Source organism: Grampus griseus (assembly GCF_964374135.1).
Source record: "Grampus griseus genome assembly, chromosome: 20".
NCBI classification, from domain to species: domain Eukaryota; kingdom Metazoa; phylum Chordata; class Mammalia; order Artiodactyla; family Delphinidae; genus Grampus; species Grampus griseus.
In genome coordinates this window covers 29,900,762-29,918,602 of record NC_139014.1, presented here as the reverse complement: position 1 = coordinate 29,918,602, position 17,841 = coordinate 29,900,762, and the positions used below count along the sequence as shown (strand labels likewise).

The window sequence follows — 17,841 nt, the reverse complement described above, 5'->3', positions numbered from 1 at the left end:
ATCCATCCTTCCCAGTATAAGTTATGAGTATAGTTTGGAGGAGTTGATTAGTTACAGCTCTCAGAACACATTCATGTCAAAACCTGTGGGTTAAGGCCATACCTGCTTCCTTCAGCTCTTTTATTTGCAATGGATGTTCTGAAGTCACTCCTAAACAGACATTGACATCAGGATGGAGTTCATATCTCTGCACCCTGGGACTCTCAGTTGGCTGAGTTCTCTGGGCTCCAATAAAATCCTGTAACAAGGGAAGTACTGGCAAGGACATATCTGCAATCATCTGAATGTCACTGGTGTTTTAGAAACATATCTAGGTGTCAAACAAACCCCCCGTTACCCCAGTTGGGTAGACTGACTGTAGTCCTGATAAATGAATTAACTGTTAATTACCAATATTTAAAAAGTAATAACAGGGACTTCCCTGGTGGCACAGTGATTAAGAATCTGCCTGCCAATGCAGGGGACATGGGTTCAATCCCTGGTCCGGGAAGATCCCACATGCCGCGGAGCAACTAAGCTCGTGCACCGCAACTACTGAGCCGGCGCTCTAGAGCCTGCGAGTCACAACTACTGAGCCCGTGTGCCACAACTACTGAAGCCCGTGCCCCTAGAGCCCGTGCTCCCCAACAAGAGAAGACACCACAATGAGAAGCCTGCTCACCTCAACGAAGAGTAGCCCCCACTCGCCACAACTAGAGAAAGCCCACGTACAGCAACAAAGACCCAATGCAGCCAAAAATACAAAAAAAAATAATAAATTTTTAAGGAAAGTAGTAACAGTAGCTGTCATTCATTGAATCGCACTGTGTGCCTACAGGGTGTCCCTTTTATGTACTGACACTCCGCAGCCTCCCTCCACAATTCCCTGCTGCCCTCACCAAGTTAGGCAGTTAGAATTTTCTTGGGAACACAGAAAGGGTGTAATGAAATGAGGATTTCCAAAATATCCTACAACTTGGTCTCTAGCTTCTTCTTGGTCTCTAACTCCCTATCCCCTGAGATAGGTAAGCAGAAATAAACTCCCAACAACTTCACAGCTTACCTTTAAGTCATTTTTCAGAATATACTGGATATCTTGAAGGTTCATAGTTCGGTCTTTCTGCTTGACCTGGATGCCTGACTTAACAATGTCATAGTAAGGTTTCGGAAGCCTGACATCAGCTTCTAAATAATTTCCCGACACTATGGTTTCTTTAATAACTGAGCCATCTAAGTCATCCCAGGGTATGCTGTCTGTTAAGGAAAAAGCCATAGGAAGGAGAGACATTAAGAAATCACATGAAATTGTCTAACCTTTGTCAAGTCACTCAACCTCTTTAAAATTAACTTCTTTCTGTAGAAAAACTACCGGAAGCCCAATAACAAAGGAGAAACCACTTGACCCAAATAACAGGGAAATCCCTGCCACAGAGACAGGAAAAAATAGTGTCAGACTCATGTAGGTATGGACTCTCTGCTGGCAGACCTAGGGACCACAAGGGAATGTTTCCTGGTGTCAAGTAGGCTTGCCCAATACATTCATGTCATGGAAGGTGTGGTTTTTGCCTCTGAGACTGTAAACACTGCTAAATGGGGGCTGATTCTCACCCCCTTAGTGAATGTGGCATGTATGCCTTCACCTTAGAGTTCTATATGTTTGGAAGGGTTTCTATGTCTTTTAAGTGACACTGCTTATACATACGCTGGATTCTGGGTGTGTTTGATTTCACAGTTTACTTCTCAGAGGCCAGTCCTTTCCCCTCGTTTATAAGTTCTTAACATAGAGAACAGACTTGCGGTTGCCAAAAGGGATGGGGGAAAGGAGTTTGGAGTTGGTAGATGCAAACTATTACATTTAGAATGGATAGACAACAAGGTCCTAATGTATACCACAGGGAACTATATTCAATATTGAACTATAGGGCTTCCCTGGTGGTGCAGTGGTTAAGAGTCTGCCTGCTAATGCAGGGGACACGGGTTCGAGCCCTGGTCTGGGAGGATCCCACATGCCTGCCGTGGAGCAACTAGGCCCGTGAGCCACAACTACTGAACCTGCGTGTCTGGAGCCTGTGCTCCGCAACAAGAGAAGCCGCGATAGTGAGAGGCCCATGCACCGCGACGAAGAGTGGCCCCCACTTGCCATAACTAGAGAAAGCCCTCGCACAGAAACGAAGACCCAACACAGCAAAATAAATTAATTAATAAACTCCTACCCCAAACATCTTCTTTAAAAATATATATATATTGAACTATATTCAATATGGTTTTTCAATATGAGAAACCATAATGGAAAAGAATACAAAAAAAGAATGTATATATGTGTATAACTGAGTCCCTTTGCTGTACAGCAGAGATTGCACAACATTGTAAATCAACTATACTTCAATTTAAAAAAAGTTCTTAAGAGGCACCTTACAGAGACCCACCCCTAAGCATTGACAGCAATATTCAGTTTAAAAACGCTCCTTGGATTAAATGCATTACCACTGACAGGCTGATAGGTGAGCTTTGCTGAGTCTTAAAGAACAGGTTAAAAGAGAAAGATTTCTGGGAGATCATCTTATACCTTCCATAAACCCAAAGAGGTTTCCTTAAAGAAGTTTTTTTTGCCCGTGTCCTGCATTTTCATAAAACTAAGTAACACTTGGGGGAAAAAAAATTCAACCTAAGAATAGGGACTTTGGTCACCATCAATGAGCTCTTTGATCTACCTGTTAAAATCTCCTGTATGATCACAGAAAAGCTGTAGACGTCTGACTTCACTGTGGCTGCCTTCTGTAAGATCACCTCCGGGGCGGCCCAGTTGTAAAGCTGGGTGGGGAGGGATACTCGAGTCAGGTCCTTGTGTACACCTCCATCCCGGCTACGGAAGGAAACACAAAGTAGGGCTCATGTCTTAAAGGATCACTGTGATCACCATGCCGCACATGTGTGAAAACATTTGCCTCTGAAGCCTGACAACCTCCTTGAGCTTCCAGAAACCAGCTAGACCCTGAGCTAACCCACACTGCCTGCTATTCCAACGCCTGCAACTCCTTACCGTTCCTACCCGAGCAGGCCCTGCCCTGCCTCCCACCTCATCTGGCCGCTCTCTCCTGCTCACTCACTCCTCTCAAGTCACAGGGGCCCTCTTTCAGTTTCTCCAGCATGTCAAGTACATCACCACTTCAGGTCTGTGCACCAGTGGCTTCTTCTGCGTGGCATGCTCTGCCCACAGATCCTAGCACGACTGGCTGCTTCTTGTAATTAAAGTATTAGCTCATAACACATATATGTGGAATCTCAAAAAAAAAAAAAAAGGTTCTGAAGAACCTAGGGGCAGGGCAGGAATAAAGACGCAGACGTAGAGAATGGACCTGGGGACACGGGGAGGGGAAAGGGTAAGCTGGGACGAAGTGACAGAGTAGCATGGACATATATACGCTACCAAATGTAAAATAGATGGCTAGTGGGAAGCTGCTGCATAGCACAGGGAGATCAGCTCGGTGCTTTGTGACCACCTAGAGGGGTGGGATAGGGAGGGTGGGAGGGAGACGCAAGAGGGAGGGGATATGGGGATACATGTATACATATAGCTGATTCATTTTGTTATACAGCAGAAACTAACACAACAATGTAAAGCAATTATACTCCAATAAAGATGTAAAAAAAAAAGTATTAGCTCAAAAATCACCTCCTCGGAGAGGACTTACCTGACAACCTAATGTAAAGTAGTCCCAATTTATTGGCTTCAGAGCACTTATTATCTGAATTTCTTGTTCATTGATTTATTGTTTATAATCTGTCTCCCCTCCACCAAAGTCAGCTCCACGAGGGTAGGCCACTTATCTGTCTCTTGTATCACCGTATCTCTAAACTTATACCAGGGCCTCAATGCTTACCTTTTGATTGAATGAACCTAAGACCCTTTCAAGAACCCCCTCAAGCCCCACCTGCTTTATCAAAGCCTTCTGAGACTCTTCCAGCTCTTCGTGATTGCTTCTTTTCTGAGCTCTGCCCTCTTGGGAACGAGCCCTCTCAGTTTAGCACTCAAAGGTTCACTGATTGGCTTGAATAACTCAACTTCACAACCAGGCTCTTTGAGAACTAAGTCAGAGTATCCTAAATGTCTTCTGGGCCAAAGAGAGTCCTCAGGGTGACCAGCACTGACTTCTGCCCACAGCTGTCATGAGCATCAAATGAGATCACACGTGTGGGAACACTCGGTGAACCATAAAGCACTAAGCAAGTAAGGAATTAATATGAACATTATGGTAGGCATTTGGTAAAGACTTGGTGACTGCTGGTTGATAATTAAGAATTAAGTTTTTGGGAATTCCCTGGAGGTCCAGTGGTCAGGACTTGGCGCTGTTACTGCTGGGGCCCGGGTTCAGTCTCCCGCGGGGAACTAAGATCCTGCAAGCCGTGCAGCGTGGCCAAAAAAAAAAATTAAGTTCCTAAAAAGCAAGTAACCAGAAGTTCTTTTTGCTGGCAAAGGAAAGCTTTTAGAGGATGGGATGGACTTCTCAGACTTTGAACAAACTTCCCTAAGTAATATTTCTTCCGGTAGAACTTTTGATAGATGGCAATGAGTTCAGGAAGCCATGAAGCTATAAAAGACCGTATTTTTGTTTTGTTTTCTCTCTTTTTTTAAAAAAAAAGATGGTACATTTAGACTCTTTAGTTGTATTGCTCAATAGGCAAGTGTGGCCTAGGTGTCATGTGAACAGCGTGGATACACATGCAAATATTATATTAGTATCACAGGAAAAGCAATGTCGTGTTTTATTGTCAGAGAGATATTCTGAGGATCTAGCACACTTGGCTCTTCACCTCGTAGGCTGACTGTCCAAAGGAGACACTTACTGACCCTCTTGGGCCTCTCAGGCTGCCTAAGGCAAGGGACAAGTTATTTACAATCAGGATTTATATCCTTTCTCTTTTACTTCCACTCTTCTGATCCCTCTTCCTTCTCTGTTAACGCTAGTGGGGTGTAGGAAGGGAGTTTCTTTTCTGGCTGTCATTCCATGGTAGTTATTTTTCTGGGCTTCAGCTCTGACATCATTAAAATTACATTTGGCTATGGCTATGTGATACCACTTGCAAGGTCAATTCCAGCTCTAAAGATTCCATTAAGAAGGAGCTGAAGAATAGGAGAAACTGCTGTATCATTTTTACACCAAGAGATGGAGTGCTACCCTTAACGATGACATTCAACAACTGTACCGGCCTGAATAGAGTGCTACCAAAAATAAATGCAGAACTGAAAGCTGTTTTGTATTCTTGGGTAATCAACTCACATTATGAGCTGTCAAATGTTGCTGACGGACATTTCTGCCCAAAGTTCCATTCTGAGGTCAACAAGCCCAAAAGAACTCACACTTTCCTACCCATTTACTTCACAGCCCCTCACTTGACCAGTCTGTGGACCCCAGCTTCTCGGTGCATCTCACATCTTTCCCTTCTATTTTGGTTCCTTGGTCACCACCAGGCCCTGCCCTGTGGCCTCCTGGCTGGTTTTTCTACCTTCAACCTCCAATCCATCCTGCCCCTATAAGCCAGGAAACGTCCTCTACCACCTGATTCTAGCCACAGCTGGGTAACCTCAGACCACCTCTTCACCTCTCTGGGCCCCAGTTTCCTCTTCTATAAAAGGACAGCGTTGGGCCTGGCCATCTCCAAAGCTCCATTTCACCCTAGGATTCACATTTCTACTGGAGAGCTCAAGTCAAAGAAACTGTTATACCTCCATTTCAACAACAGATGGCGCCGCATCACTGGCAAACAGCTTGGGTTCTGTCAGCCTTCTTGAAAAGCCTGTTATCAACGGCAAAAATGTCCAAATCCCTTAGGTTCTACTGCCCTTGAACACACAGCCAAAGTGGTGAACCCTGTTCTGAATCATTTCAAAGTTTCCCTTCAGCTAGACTCAACCATTCACTTCAAATGCTTCCTGAGCACTTACTGTGTGGCAGGCTTGAGGTGGATGCTAAAGATGAACAACTCACGGTCCCTGCCCTCTCGGACGGAGCTCGCCACTGGGGGGGCAGAAACACTCGGCTGCAGGCGAGTGAAATATGCTCAGTGAGGTGGGGACAGGGCTTCAGTATAGGCTTCACGGGGTGTGGTGGGAGACTGTGTCAGAAGTGAGTTTAAAAGGATAAAAGGGAGTGTCAGGTACTCCGGAGGCAAGGAGCAGAGCGCTGGGAAATGGCGTGGACTGAAAGTGTCTTCAGATGGCCAGGCAGAGTGGGAGGTGATGAGCATGGCACTGTAGGCGGAGCCCGACCTTGGAAGGCTTCTCACCCTGCAAAGTGCCGGGACTTAATCTTCTAGGCCATGGGAGCCACTGGGATTGAGAATGGACCAGATCTGAGACTGAGCCACTCAACTGGCGACAGCTGTTTGACCTCCACCGGTTCCCACATGGAAAACTGCTCCAGTCACACCCTAACTGTTCCCCTGCTTCTCTCTCGTCCCGTCACAGCCCCTTCTCCACATGGCAGGAGTGAGGGGGTCTGCTTAACCTGTAAATTTCAGCCATGACACCATTCTGCTCAAAAAAAACATTCACAGCATCCCCGTGTTCTTAGGGTTAAATTCAAACTCTTTGCCAAGGTCCATGAGGTCAAGCACAATCTGGTCCCTGCTCCCCTCTCCAGGCAGAGAGACCAAGGGCTCATGCGGTCAAGGAACTGAGTCTTTCCACTTCATTCATTTAAACAACATGCTGAGTTCCCACTTATTCTAGGCATCTGAGACATGGCAGCGGATAAAACAGAAATCCCTGCCCTGGTAGAGGTTTTCATGTAGTGAGAGAAGTATATTATGAACATGTGAGCAGCAAAGACCTGCTGAGAGACTCAGAAACAAAGCCTCAGCGATGGTGGTAGGTGAGGACCAGGGTAGATGGAGGTAAGCAGATCTAAGCCATGGGTCTGCCCGTGGCTGAGGCCTCACAGCAGCACAGGAACCACCCTGGGCCTAGGGCTCAGAGCTGTGGACGACAGCAAGGAAGCACAGGGGAGATCCTCTGCTCCCCAGAACCTAGGGGCAGGAGATAGGAGCCAGCCCTCAACTCTCAGGAGGACTCTGACTCCTGCCAAATGGGAAGTGAAGCCCATCCACCAACCCTTGAATAAGGGCATTGTTTTTTGTCACTGCTTCCCTCACAGTACTGATCCCCACCCATCGGGACCAGGACCGCAACGCTCACCAGCACCCATCGCCTTCTCGCGCCTTCCAGGATGCACAGCTGTGGTGCATTTCCCAGCCTCCCTGCAGAGGTGACTGGGCTCTGGCCAGTGTAAAGCGGGAAGCGACAATGCACACGCTGCAGGTAGTCCCTAAGCCCCGCTGCGTCCCTCCAGGCTTGCTCTTGCTCGTTGACCAGCATGCAGAGGATACAGTGGGGGGACTGAGGCCTGGGGGATGGTGGAGCCACAGCGGGGAGGAACGTGGAACATAGTGAATGCCGCCACCACCCCCTCCCACACACACACACACACACCAGAGTGCAATGTGAGTGAGAAATACTTCGGTTGTGTGAAGCCACAGAAAATTTTGAAAACTTATACGTGCTGGCTAATGTGTGCTCATGCTTGTTATTAAAATGAGAATGTCCTGAGCAGAAATAACTTCCCCAAAGTCCCTCTAACCTTGGCTGACAGGGCAAGGCATTGGGAAACCTCCTCCTCCATGGATTGCCAGCTCAGCCCCCCAATGAGGAGTCAAGCCCAGATCAGATTCTCTCTCTATAGCAAAGCACCCCCAGGGAGATCCTGATTGGACGTCATGATTGAGGTGCACCCACCTTTCCATCATGTACTCCAGGTTGGTCAGCCTCGCTTCCCCTGTGGAGACGATGTGGATGGCGTAGGAGCTGAGGGAACGGTGGATAAAGCCCCGAGAATGCAGGTATCTCAGGGCGTCGGAGGTCTGGAGTAGCAGGTGCACGATCACCTCCATGTGCAGTATGGGGAACTGGGCCCGCTGCAAGCAAGAGATCAACCACCAGAACAAAGGGGACTGCGGCCCCCGACACTGTAGAATGCTTTGTAGTTTCCAAAGTCTTTTCAACTGATCTCCACGACAGCCACATAGTGTGCCCATTTCATAGCAGGGAACCTAAAGCTCAGGGAAGTTAAGTGATCGGCCTAAGGGCCCACTGACCCAGGGCCCCTGGCTCCAAACCGGGGTTCCTTTCCCTCAGCCAAGCTGCTTGATACCGTGAAAAATGAGGAGAAAAGTCCTCAAAGCCTGGTACACACCTCCAGAGTGGGCCTGCCACCACCAGCAATGCACCTGCCCCGCTCTCCATCCCCAGCCAAGCCTGTGCTGCGGGAGAACCTAGACACGTAAAGGACACTCCACCCCCTACCCCAGTCAGATGACCTAGAGAGATCATCCTAGGAGGACAGAAATTCACTCACACCAAAGTACCCAATCATAACAGGTCTCTCCCCAGAGAAGGGGCATTTTAAGTTAACGTCCTCACCCAAGGAGAGGAAAGGGAACTAGGACACTAACAGGAGGTGCTCAGGCAGGAGGAACGGCGAGCCATTTCAGGGAAGAGCCCTTCCTGGAGGATCTCTTCTCACTCCAGCCCAGGGTCTTTAGAACAAAGTCATGGAGAAAGGAAAACAAATCTTTCAGGACCTCTCTGAAGCCACATGTCAGCCCAAAGCATGTTTCCCAAGGAGTCTGTGGGTCAGGGAATATGTCCCTGCCTCCACCAGGAAGTCTGAAAAGGGAGAGGGGACTGATAAAGACTTGCATATAAAGGTCCTGCAGGGCACCAGTGAAAATACTGGGAAGTAAGACCAGAGGCTGTTTGATTATAGTTAGCTAAAAGTGTGGCTATGTGATTTCTGGGTCTACTGAGCTCTTAGATGTCTGATAAAAAAGCAAGACAAACAGTAATACAATCACACTCGTTCCAACGTGCTCATCAGCCTTACATGGTGTGTTATATAGCTCCCACAGAGTAAAGAATGAAGAGGTTTCTCAACTCTTCTGCTGGGGGAGAAGGAAGAGGGAGGAAGGGAAGGGAGAGCTGGGGCGGGGGGTGGGGGGGAGCAAGGGAAAAACCCAGGGAAACGGCCATTTACCCGTTCATGGAGGACAGAGAACAGCGTGCCGACGGCGACACGCTCGTACACGAGGCGGGTCTTCTGCAGGCCCTGGAACAGGCACACAGCCATCAGCTGTAGCAGGTGAGGGTGCCGCAACTTGCTGCAGAGGGAAGGAGGCTTCTGATGAGGCAGAGGGAAGAGGACATGATGGAAGATGGGCGCTTTCCTTTCTTCTTGGCACCCTGAACGCACTCCATACAAATACTATTTGCACAGAATGTTCTTCCAAGAAAGGGGGATAGGGTGGGAGTAGGGGTCTCTGTTGGTGGAACCCTTGACCTTTCACTGATCAGAACCTGAGGGCTTAGAGTCATCAACGACAATGTCACTAAGAGCTACTAAGCAAGGCACTTTACACACATCAACTTGATCCTAACAACCAGTTGCAAGAAAGGTACCATTACAGTTACACTCATTTTAGAGATGAGGAAACCAAGGTCAGGGAGATGTCAGGCCCAAGGTCATAGACCCTCACATCAAAATCCACGCTGTGGGGACTTCCCTGGTGGTCTAGCGCTTAAGAATACACCTTCTAATGCAGGGGACGTGGGTTTGATCCCTGGTCACGGAACTAAGATCCCACGTGCCACAGGGCAACTGAGCCCATGTGCTGCAACTACTGAGCCCGTGCACCGCAAAGGAAGATCCCGCGTGCTGCAATAAGACCCGACACGGCAATAAATAAATAAATATTAAAAAAAAAAATCCATGCTGCGTCTATGAGCCCTTCCAGCGTCCTTGAGTCCCTTTAGGATGACTTCTCCAAAAGGAAGGATCTGGCTTTACAGGAGTTGAGTGATTTCCTCAGGAGAGAACTCGATGAGCCAGGGCCTATTCCAAGGCCTCAGCAGCCCTGGTATGAAACCGAGGATGGATTTCCTGCCCCTTTGAAAGATTAACCCCTGAGCCACAGGAAACTTAAGGTACTGAGACCCATCAGCGTGTCCTCAAAGGAGAGACATGGTTCCTCAGACACGTGGGTCTCCAGCAGAGCCATGCTCTATGAAGATAGTCTTGCACACGCCGACCTGATGGGCACAGGGCCCAAAATAAGGTGGGCCTCAGGGGCTGCAGAAGAGCCCGCCAGGCCTGAAGGCTGCACCTCAGAGACATGTGTCATGGGGAGTTGGTCAGCTGACAGAACTGAGCCCCTACCGTCCCCACACTCAGGCTATTCATGAGTTCTTCTTCTTTCTTGGCAGCCCTGGGAAGTCAAATCAACCTACAATGAGGAAACGCTGAGGCTGAGGGGGCTGGTCTCCACCCTCAGGCACAGCCCTGCACAGCCCCGAACTTGGGTCTGAAATGCTCTTGGGTTTTCTTCTCACCTGCTGTGCTCTAGCTCAGCAATTAACAAGTCAGCCAGCCGCCGCCTGCGGCAGTGCGGGTGGGTGGGAAGATGCAGCTCCTTCACTGTGACCCTGCTCCCGTTCCACAGCAGGCTACAAGGGCAGGAGAGAGTGGGAGCAGAAGGGAGTGAGCAGCCACTGCTTCAGTGAGGAGCTCTGTAGCCAGAGATCAGAGAAGCAGTGTTTATACAGACTCTGTAAAGCCCCCACCCCAGCACTGCTGGGTCCTCCCTCCTACCACCCCCGGGGGCCTAAAGCACTTCAGGGACTTAGTGCAGGTGGCAGGAAGTCACTGAAGGATTTAAGGGAGGGAGGGACTTGATCAGGTTTGTATTTTAGAAAGACAAGGGTACCAGCAGCATGGGGAATGGGAGGGCAGGGGTGGTCTGGAGAATGAGACGCCAGTTAGGAGGCTAGCCTGGGGGAGGGACAGTGATGACGTGGGCAAAGGCCACAGCAGGGGACAGAAGAAGAGGGGATGTGACAACAGATCTGCGGCACGGGCAGGAAAACAAGAAGCATATCTGCAGGGGGTACAGAGCCTTGCGGGTCTGCAGAGGCCTTTTTAGAAGGGTGTGACTTCTAAGCAGGGAAGAGGCCGCCAGGTTCAAGGAGGACAAGAGACCTTGGCCAGGACAGCTCCTGTGATCCCGCAGCAGGCAGGCCTCTGGGGACTGAGAACGTCCCAGGGGCTTTCATCACAGCCAAATCCTAGTACTGCCGCCTCTGCTGCATTTGGCTGGTGAGAGCCATGCAGGGCTTCAGTACCCTTTGACCTGAGGCCAGACAGTCACCCCTATGCTGCCTCTAATTCTCTAGAGAGTAGAAAGGTTGAAACACTGTCATGAGTAATCTTTCAGAGCGGTTGTTCTCAACAAGGGGCCATTTGGCCTTGTCTGTAGACATTTTGGTTGTCACAATCACAAATGTAGGGGGTTGAGGGGAGGCAAACACAGCTGCTACTGGCATCTAGTGAGTAGAAACCAGGGACGCTCCTAAACATGCTACAGTGCACAGGACAGCCCCCAACAATAAAGGATAACAAAAATGTCAATGGTGTCCTGGCTGAGAAATCCTGATCTAGACATCTGCTTTTCAGTGTGTCCTTGTGTTTGGGCAGAAACCCTCCACACACAAGGATGTCACTAAAGTCCATCCTTCCTGTGGGACTAAGTCTCACCTCCACTGGCCAGCTTCCACTTACTTGGTCATGACCATGTAGGGGCCACTGAAGAAAGAGAAGGCGGGCTCATCGTCAGCTTGAATCACTTCCTTTTCTCCAATTACTGGAAGAGATCCTAGGTAAGCCAGCTGCGTGCCCCCTGTGAGATAAAACTGAAAGCAAAGCACAGCTTCACATGGTGGGGAGAAACTCCTCCAGAACTTTACCAGCCAGCTAAAAATAGAGAGAGCTGCTAGTTATCAATTTGCTGAATACCCCTATGCACCGGACATAATTCTTTTTATTATCTTTAATCTTCCAAGAGGCGCTGCAAGGTTGTAATACCCTTTCCCTTTTGCTGGCGAGGAAACCAGAGGCTCACGGAAAGAGGTCAGATGCCGGCCTGAAGCACCAGGCCTCAGGCGCCTCTTGAGACACCCACAGAACATGCCTGGGGCCTTCGCTGGGAATTAAAGGATCATTGTCTAAAACTCCCCAAATCTAGCCCAAAGGCATTCAAGAGAACTCTCCGAGGTTTTCATCATTTTTCAGTAAGGACAAGAACACTAAGAGGTGGTACTTGTCCTGCAAGAGCAGTAAAGAACAAAAAAAAAACACTTTGGAGAGGGAGTATTTTAACTTTCCACAGGAAGGAAGAGTTGGACACAGTTGTGGGCCCTGGGGCCAGAGCCAGGGCCGGGTGATTCCCCAGTTAGTCCTGCAAACATTGAGTGTTGGTAGCAACCTCTTACCTTTCCAAAGCCAAAGCTGTAGATATTTTGGGCAGAAATGACTCCAGCTTTAGGCAGTCGGTTAGGAGAGCCATTAGGGCTTCTAGAAATATTTAAAAGAGGAGGAGAAAAGTAAGGATTAACTACCCATATCTAGAGGAACAACGCTGAACCAAGCTGTCAGAATGCGTCGTTGGTTTTGTCTTTACTGCTTGACAGTGGAAGTCAGCCTCTGAGAGGGCCGCAGTGACTCCCATTTCCTGGTATTCATGCCCTTGTGTAGCCACACACAGGTCAGAGAGGGCTGGCCTGTTAACCTAATGGAATACTGCAGAAATGACGGAGTGGTGTGAGTTCCAAGGCCAGACCCCCGGGACTTCTGCCCTGATCTCTCTCGCAGCACTTGCTCTAGAGGAGGCCAGTTGCCATGTTGTGAGGACACTCCAGCAGCCTAATGGGGAGGCCCAACACCCAGCACCAATTTGCTAGCCATGCAAGTGAACCACCTTGGAACTGGATCCTCCAGTTCCAGATGATTGCAGCCCAAGCTGCATCTTGACCACATCTTCATGAGAAACCCTGAGCCAGAGCCACCCAACTCAGCCATTCCTATTGGAATGGCTGAGTTGGGTGTAGCCATTCCTGACCTACAGAAATTATGTGAGATACAAATATTTATTGTTGTTTGAAGCCACTAAGTTTGGGATTAGTACAACAGATAACGAACAGAGATGGTCAAAGTTGGAAAGAATCATAAAGCATACCTTGTCCAACTTTCTCATTTTACAGATGGGAAAAATGGAGCCAGAAAGGGGAAACCTGCTGGCCTGAGGTCACAAAACAGCAGCAGGGACTAGGCTTTGGCTCTTTTAGAAGGAACTTGGTCTGCCAAGATCCTAACGCTGGCAGGAGCGGAGGTGTGAGAGATGGAAGAGCTGAACCAAGCATGGGCTCCAAGGCCAGATGGGGGATTTGGGAGTTTAACCTGATAGCCTTGGGGAAGACCCTGAAAGGGTTTTTAGCAGTGAGTGGCACAATTCGATTTTCATTTTTAAAAGGTCATTCTGGATGTTGAGTAAAGAACCAAGATGGACAAGAGTGGCAGCCAGAAGAGCAGATAGGAGTAACTGGTCCTCGAGGGAATCGTTAACTCATCTTGCATGAGAAGCATCCAGGTCATGAGAGGAAAACCAGGACTCAGTGTGCACAGAATGGGATGCGGGAGCCTGTGAAGAGTGTGACAAGTCTACTCACCCTGATCACAGAAAAAGATGCTGTCAGAGAAAATCAAAATGGAAAGAATTTTCCACATATAAATCCTAAGTCTTAAAGCCCAGGGAACTTAAAATAACTCTCCTGAGCATGAAGAGAAGCCTGGATGGAGCTCACCTCCTGCAGCTGTGATGGGGACAAGGGGAGGCTGCCCACCCAGGTGGCAGCAAGTCTTACACCAGCTTAAAACAGCCCAAGGAACCTTAAATTAAGCATTTGTGTCTTTTGCAACCTTAGGATATAAAGGATGCATGTTCCAATAAAGGAACACGTTTTCCATGGTTCCGAGATGACAAAAAAAAAAAGCTAGCCAGCTGCTCTGCTAAGAAAGTGTTTTCTGCTGGGCAGCCCAGGCCTGAAAAGTTCCTTCCTTCCCTGCTAACCATGGGGTGGTTCCCACTGGAGCCCAGAATTCATTTCCCCCAGACGTTCCTGGAAGCCGGGGGACAACTGAAGGTTTTCATGGCAATGTCCTCTCCCTCCAAGCTCACCCCTTTGGGTGGGCCAGTTGCTGGAAGGGACCAATGTGGAGGGGACCGAGGGCTCCCACAAGGAAGGCGGGGGTGATGCAGAACATCCCAGTCTGCTTGAGGCAGCACTCACCCCTGCATGAGGCCCCCAAACCGGGGCAGGCCACAGATGAGCCGCTGAGGGGAGTCAATCTTCAGGAGGTCATAGGAGAAGCCCTGGATGATGGCCTGCATGTGCGCGGCACAGCGCTGCATGAACTCCACCATCTGCAACACACGGCAGAGACAGTCAATGCCCACACAGCTAATGGCCACCCTGGCCTTCAGTGGGATTGGAATGGTCTGAGGGGAGTGCTCTGAGGAGACAGAAGCCCCCCACAGGGAAATCTCGGGAAAGGGAAGGGCCCAAGTGACTTCCTAAAGATATGGAATGAGATATGGAATGAGATTCCATATCCTAAAGACATGGAATGAGATTTTCAGGGAGCTCATTTGGCAATAATTGCCTCCAAATCCTTCATTCAACGGATGAGGAAACTGAGGCAGGAGGAGTATTTTAACTTTTGTCCAAGGCCCAATAGCTATTGAGCAGGAGAACCAGAGGGAAGGGACTCTGCCCATCTCCCCCTTCCCTCCACGTGCCCTTTACATTTGTTAGATTATTTAGCCCTCATTAAAACACATTATGCCTGCCAGCGAGTGGCTACAGACAAGTTACTTAATGTCAATGCACTTCAGTTTCCTCATCTGTAAAATGGGGACAATAATAGTACCTACCTGAGAGGGTTGTTGTAAAGATTAAATGAGTATTTAATTTAATTCAGAACGTCTGATGCACGACAAGTGCTAGTTAAGGGTCAGACGAAATTACAGTTGTTCTCCCTCCCCACTGAATGGATGACCAGAAAAGTTCACTAGACTTGCCCAAGGTTTACAGTTGGTTAACTTGCTTCAACCCAGGCCTGTGTGTCCAATGTCAATGGCAAGGCCACTACAAGTCCTGTGCTGCCCTCAGGACCAGCCTCTGCCCCTGGGCGCCTGACTCCCAGCCCTGTGCTCTGCCTTGGTTGTGCCTGCAGAGCAGGCCCACACTTACCGCGGTGCCGCGTTCCTTCCCTGCTGCCAGAGCCCAGGTCTGCGGGCTCTGACCCCTCTCATCATGGAGTCGAAGATCACCCCCTGCATCCAGCAGTTTGCTGAGGATCCACTGATTGCCTGAAAACGCTGCTGCATGGATAGGAGTGCTCCCATCAAAGCAGCGGCTGGAGATGGGGGAGGGGTACAATGAGTGTCCATGGCAACACTCTTCCCCTTCCATGGGTAACACAGGGCTCCTTTTCTACAAAGGCAACCTTTGGTGATGAGAACTGTAACACCACCATTTGTGAGGCCTAACAACACCTATCTGGGGCCTCACAGAAGCTTTATATACATCCCCCTTTTCCATGTTTACCTCCACCCTTCAAGGCAGTATTATTTCTCAATTTATAGATGAGGAAACGAAAGGGCAAAGCCAAGATTCACACCCAGGTATGGGTCTGGTTCGAAATCCAGTGTTCTTTCCCCACAGCCCCCGATACTGGCTGCCCTGAAGCAATTTCTTCACGTCTGTAGCACCCTGTGGTCAGGCTGGTGAAGCACAGCCTCACCAGAGACCACCTCATGTGAGAATGTCTCTACCTCCCAAGTCCTATGGTGAGGCCCATAGACCTTGGCATCAGCAATCTGGTCAAGCATCTACAGCTCAGAAAAATTTAACCAAAACCAGTAAACTATCTGAGACATGAAGGGACAGCCTTTGTGAGATGTAGAGATGTGATGTGTAGCTGTGGTTTCCTAACCTGGTTGCACGTCAGAATCACCTGCAGAGCTTGCTTGCTCTTTTTTTTTTTTTGGCCGCACCCAGCAGCATGCGGGATCTTAGTTCCTTGACCAGGGATCAAACCCCCGCACTCCCTGCAGTTGGGAGTGTGGAGTCTTAACCACTGGACCACCAGGAAAGTCCCAGAGCTTGCTCTCTTTAATTTAAAATGAAACACAAATGGTAGGAGGAAGCAGAAAGGGAAGGAGAAGAAGAAATAAAATGAAAAAGGAGATAATAAAGATAAGAAGAAAGTCTCCCAATTCCAGACCCATACACAGTTCTCTTGCCGAGAGGCAGCTACTGTTACAAGTTTTTGTATCCTTCCAGAAATTTTCTATGCATATACAAGTAGGAATAAGAATATGCTATATTAGGAATTCCCTGGCAGTCCAGTGGTTAGGACTCAGCACTTTCACTGCTGAGGGCCTGAGTTCAATCCCTGGTCGGGGAACTAAGATCACACAAGCCGCATGGTGTGGCCAAAACAAAAAGAACGTGCTACATTAACTGTTATGCTTTTACATTTTTTCATTTAATAGTATATCTTGGAGGGAATTCCCTGGTGGCGCAGTGGTTAAGAATCCGCCTGCCAATGCAGGGGACACAGGTTCAAGCCCTGGTCCAGGAAGATCCCACATGCTGTGGAGCAACTAGGCCCATGCGCCACAACTACTGAGCCTGCGCTCTAGAGCCCGCAAGCCACAACTACTGAACCCACGTGCCACAACTACTGAAGCCCATGCGCCTACAGCCTGTGCTCTGCAACAAGAGAAGCCACAGCAATGAGAAGCCCACGCACTGCAACAAAGAACAGCCCCACTCGCCACAACTAGAGAAAGCCCACGTGCAGCAATGAAGACCCAACATGGCCATAAATAAATAAATAAATAAAAAATTTAAAGTATATGTTGGAGAATTTTCCATATGAGAACATACAAGTCACCTCAATTCTTTTTTAACAGCTGCATAGTATTCCAATGTACAGATTTACCATAATTTACTTAATAAGTCATTGGGATATTTGTCAAAAATACAGATTCTCAGACTATACAACAGACTGAATCATAACCTGCAAGCATAGAGCCCAGGAATGTGTACTTTTTACAAGTTCCCCAGCTGACGCCAATGAGGCTGGCCTGTACCCAGGCATCTGGGAACCGCTGGGATATCTCATTGTGAGCTCTCCCTTATTGCTGGGTCTGATAAGCAGTCCAGCACACTGCGCTATGGGAAATGTAATATTCTCCTTGCTTTATTATTTTTTTGTTTATTTAGTTATTTTGCGATACGTGGGCCTCTCACTGTCGTGGCCTCTCCCTTTGCGGAGCACAGGCTCCGGACGCACAGGCTCAGTGGCCATGGCTCACAGGCCCAGCCGCTCCGCGGCATGTGGGATCTTCCCAGACCGGGGCACGAACCCGTGACCCCTGCATTGGCAGGTGGACTCTCAACGACTGCACCACCAGCGAAGCCCCCTCCTTGCTTTAAAAATAAATTTGTATAATGTTTTACAGCCTTCTAATCATTCTTCCCATAAATAGTAAGAGAGCTGGGTAGGGAGAGAGAAGATATTATTTGTCATTTCTTGTGAATGCTAAGGAAGAAAAAAATAATGTTTTCTATACCCAACTAACCCTTACAAGGGAATCCAGGTCCAAGTGATATCAAAATGTGTATTGTTTTATTAATTTATCCTAGAGGTTGAGAACTGGAGGCCCACAGATTGATTTGGCAACCCAGAGGCATGTTTTATTTGGTCCACATAGTGTTTATAAAAAGAATTTAAAGTAATGGACAATACTTAACACTTTGGGGATTTCACAATAAAAACTGGGATTTCCAGCCTCTTGGAAATTTGGAAGATTTGGCCTCCATGGCTTCCTTTTCTGCCCAGCTGCAAC

The 17,841-nt window shown here is 48.5% G+C and overlaps 1 protein-coding gene across 1 annotated transcript in view; it reads right to left on the bottom strand.

Annotated features, from left to right (window-relative positions):
* Positions 1 to 17,841, bottom strand: part of TEX14 (testis expressed 14, intercellular bridge forming factor) — a gene marked incomplete at its 5' end in the record, with an annotated part of 80,557 nt that overhangs the window by 37,570 nt on the left and 25,146 nt on the right. The window contains 10 exons of the mRNA XM_082679879.1: positions 103 to 238; positions 1,043 to 1,233; positions 2,691 to 2,842; positions 7,772 to 7,950; positions 9,069 to 9,192; positions 10,421 to 10,534; positions 11,646 to 11,776; positions 12,356 to 12,437; positions 14,210 to 14,343; positions 15,173 to 15,338. Of these exons, the coding sequence (XP_082536005.1) occupies positions 103 to 238; positions 1,043 to 1,233; positions 2,691 to 2,842; positions 7,772 to 7,950; positions 9,069 to 9,192; positions 10,421 to 10,534; positions 11,646 to 11,776; positions 12,356 to 12,437; positions 14,210 to 14,343; positions 15,173 to 15,338 (1,409 nt within the window). The remainder of the gene's footprint in view (positions 1 to 102; positions 239 to 1,042; positions 1,234 to 2,690; positions 2,843 to 7,771; positions 7,951 to 9,068; positions 9,193 to 10,420; positions 10,535 to 11,645; positions 11,777 to 12,355; positions 12,438 to 14,209; positions 14,344 to 15,172; positions 15,339 to 17,841) is intronic.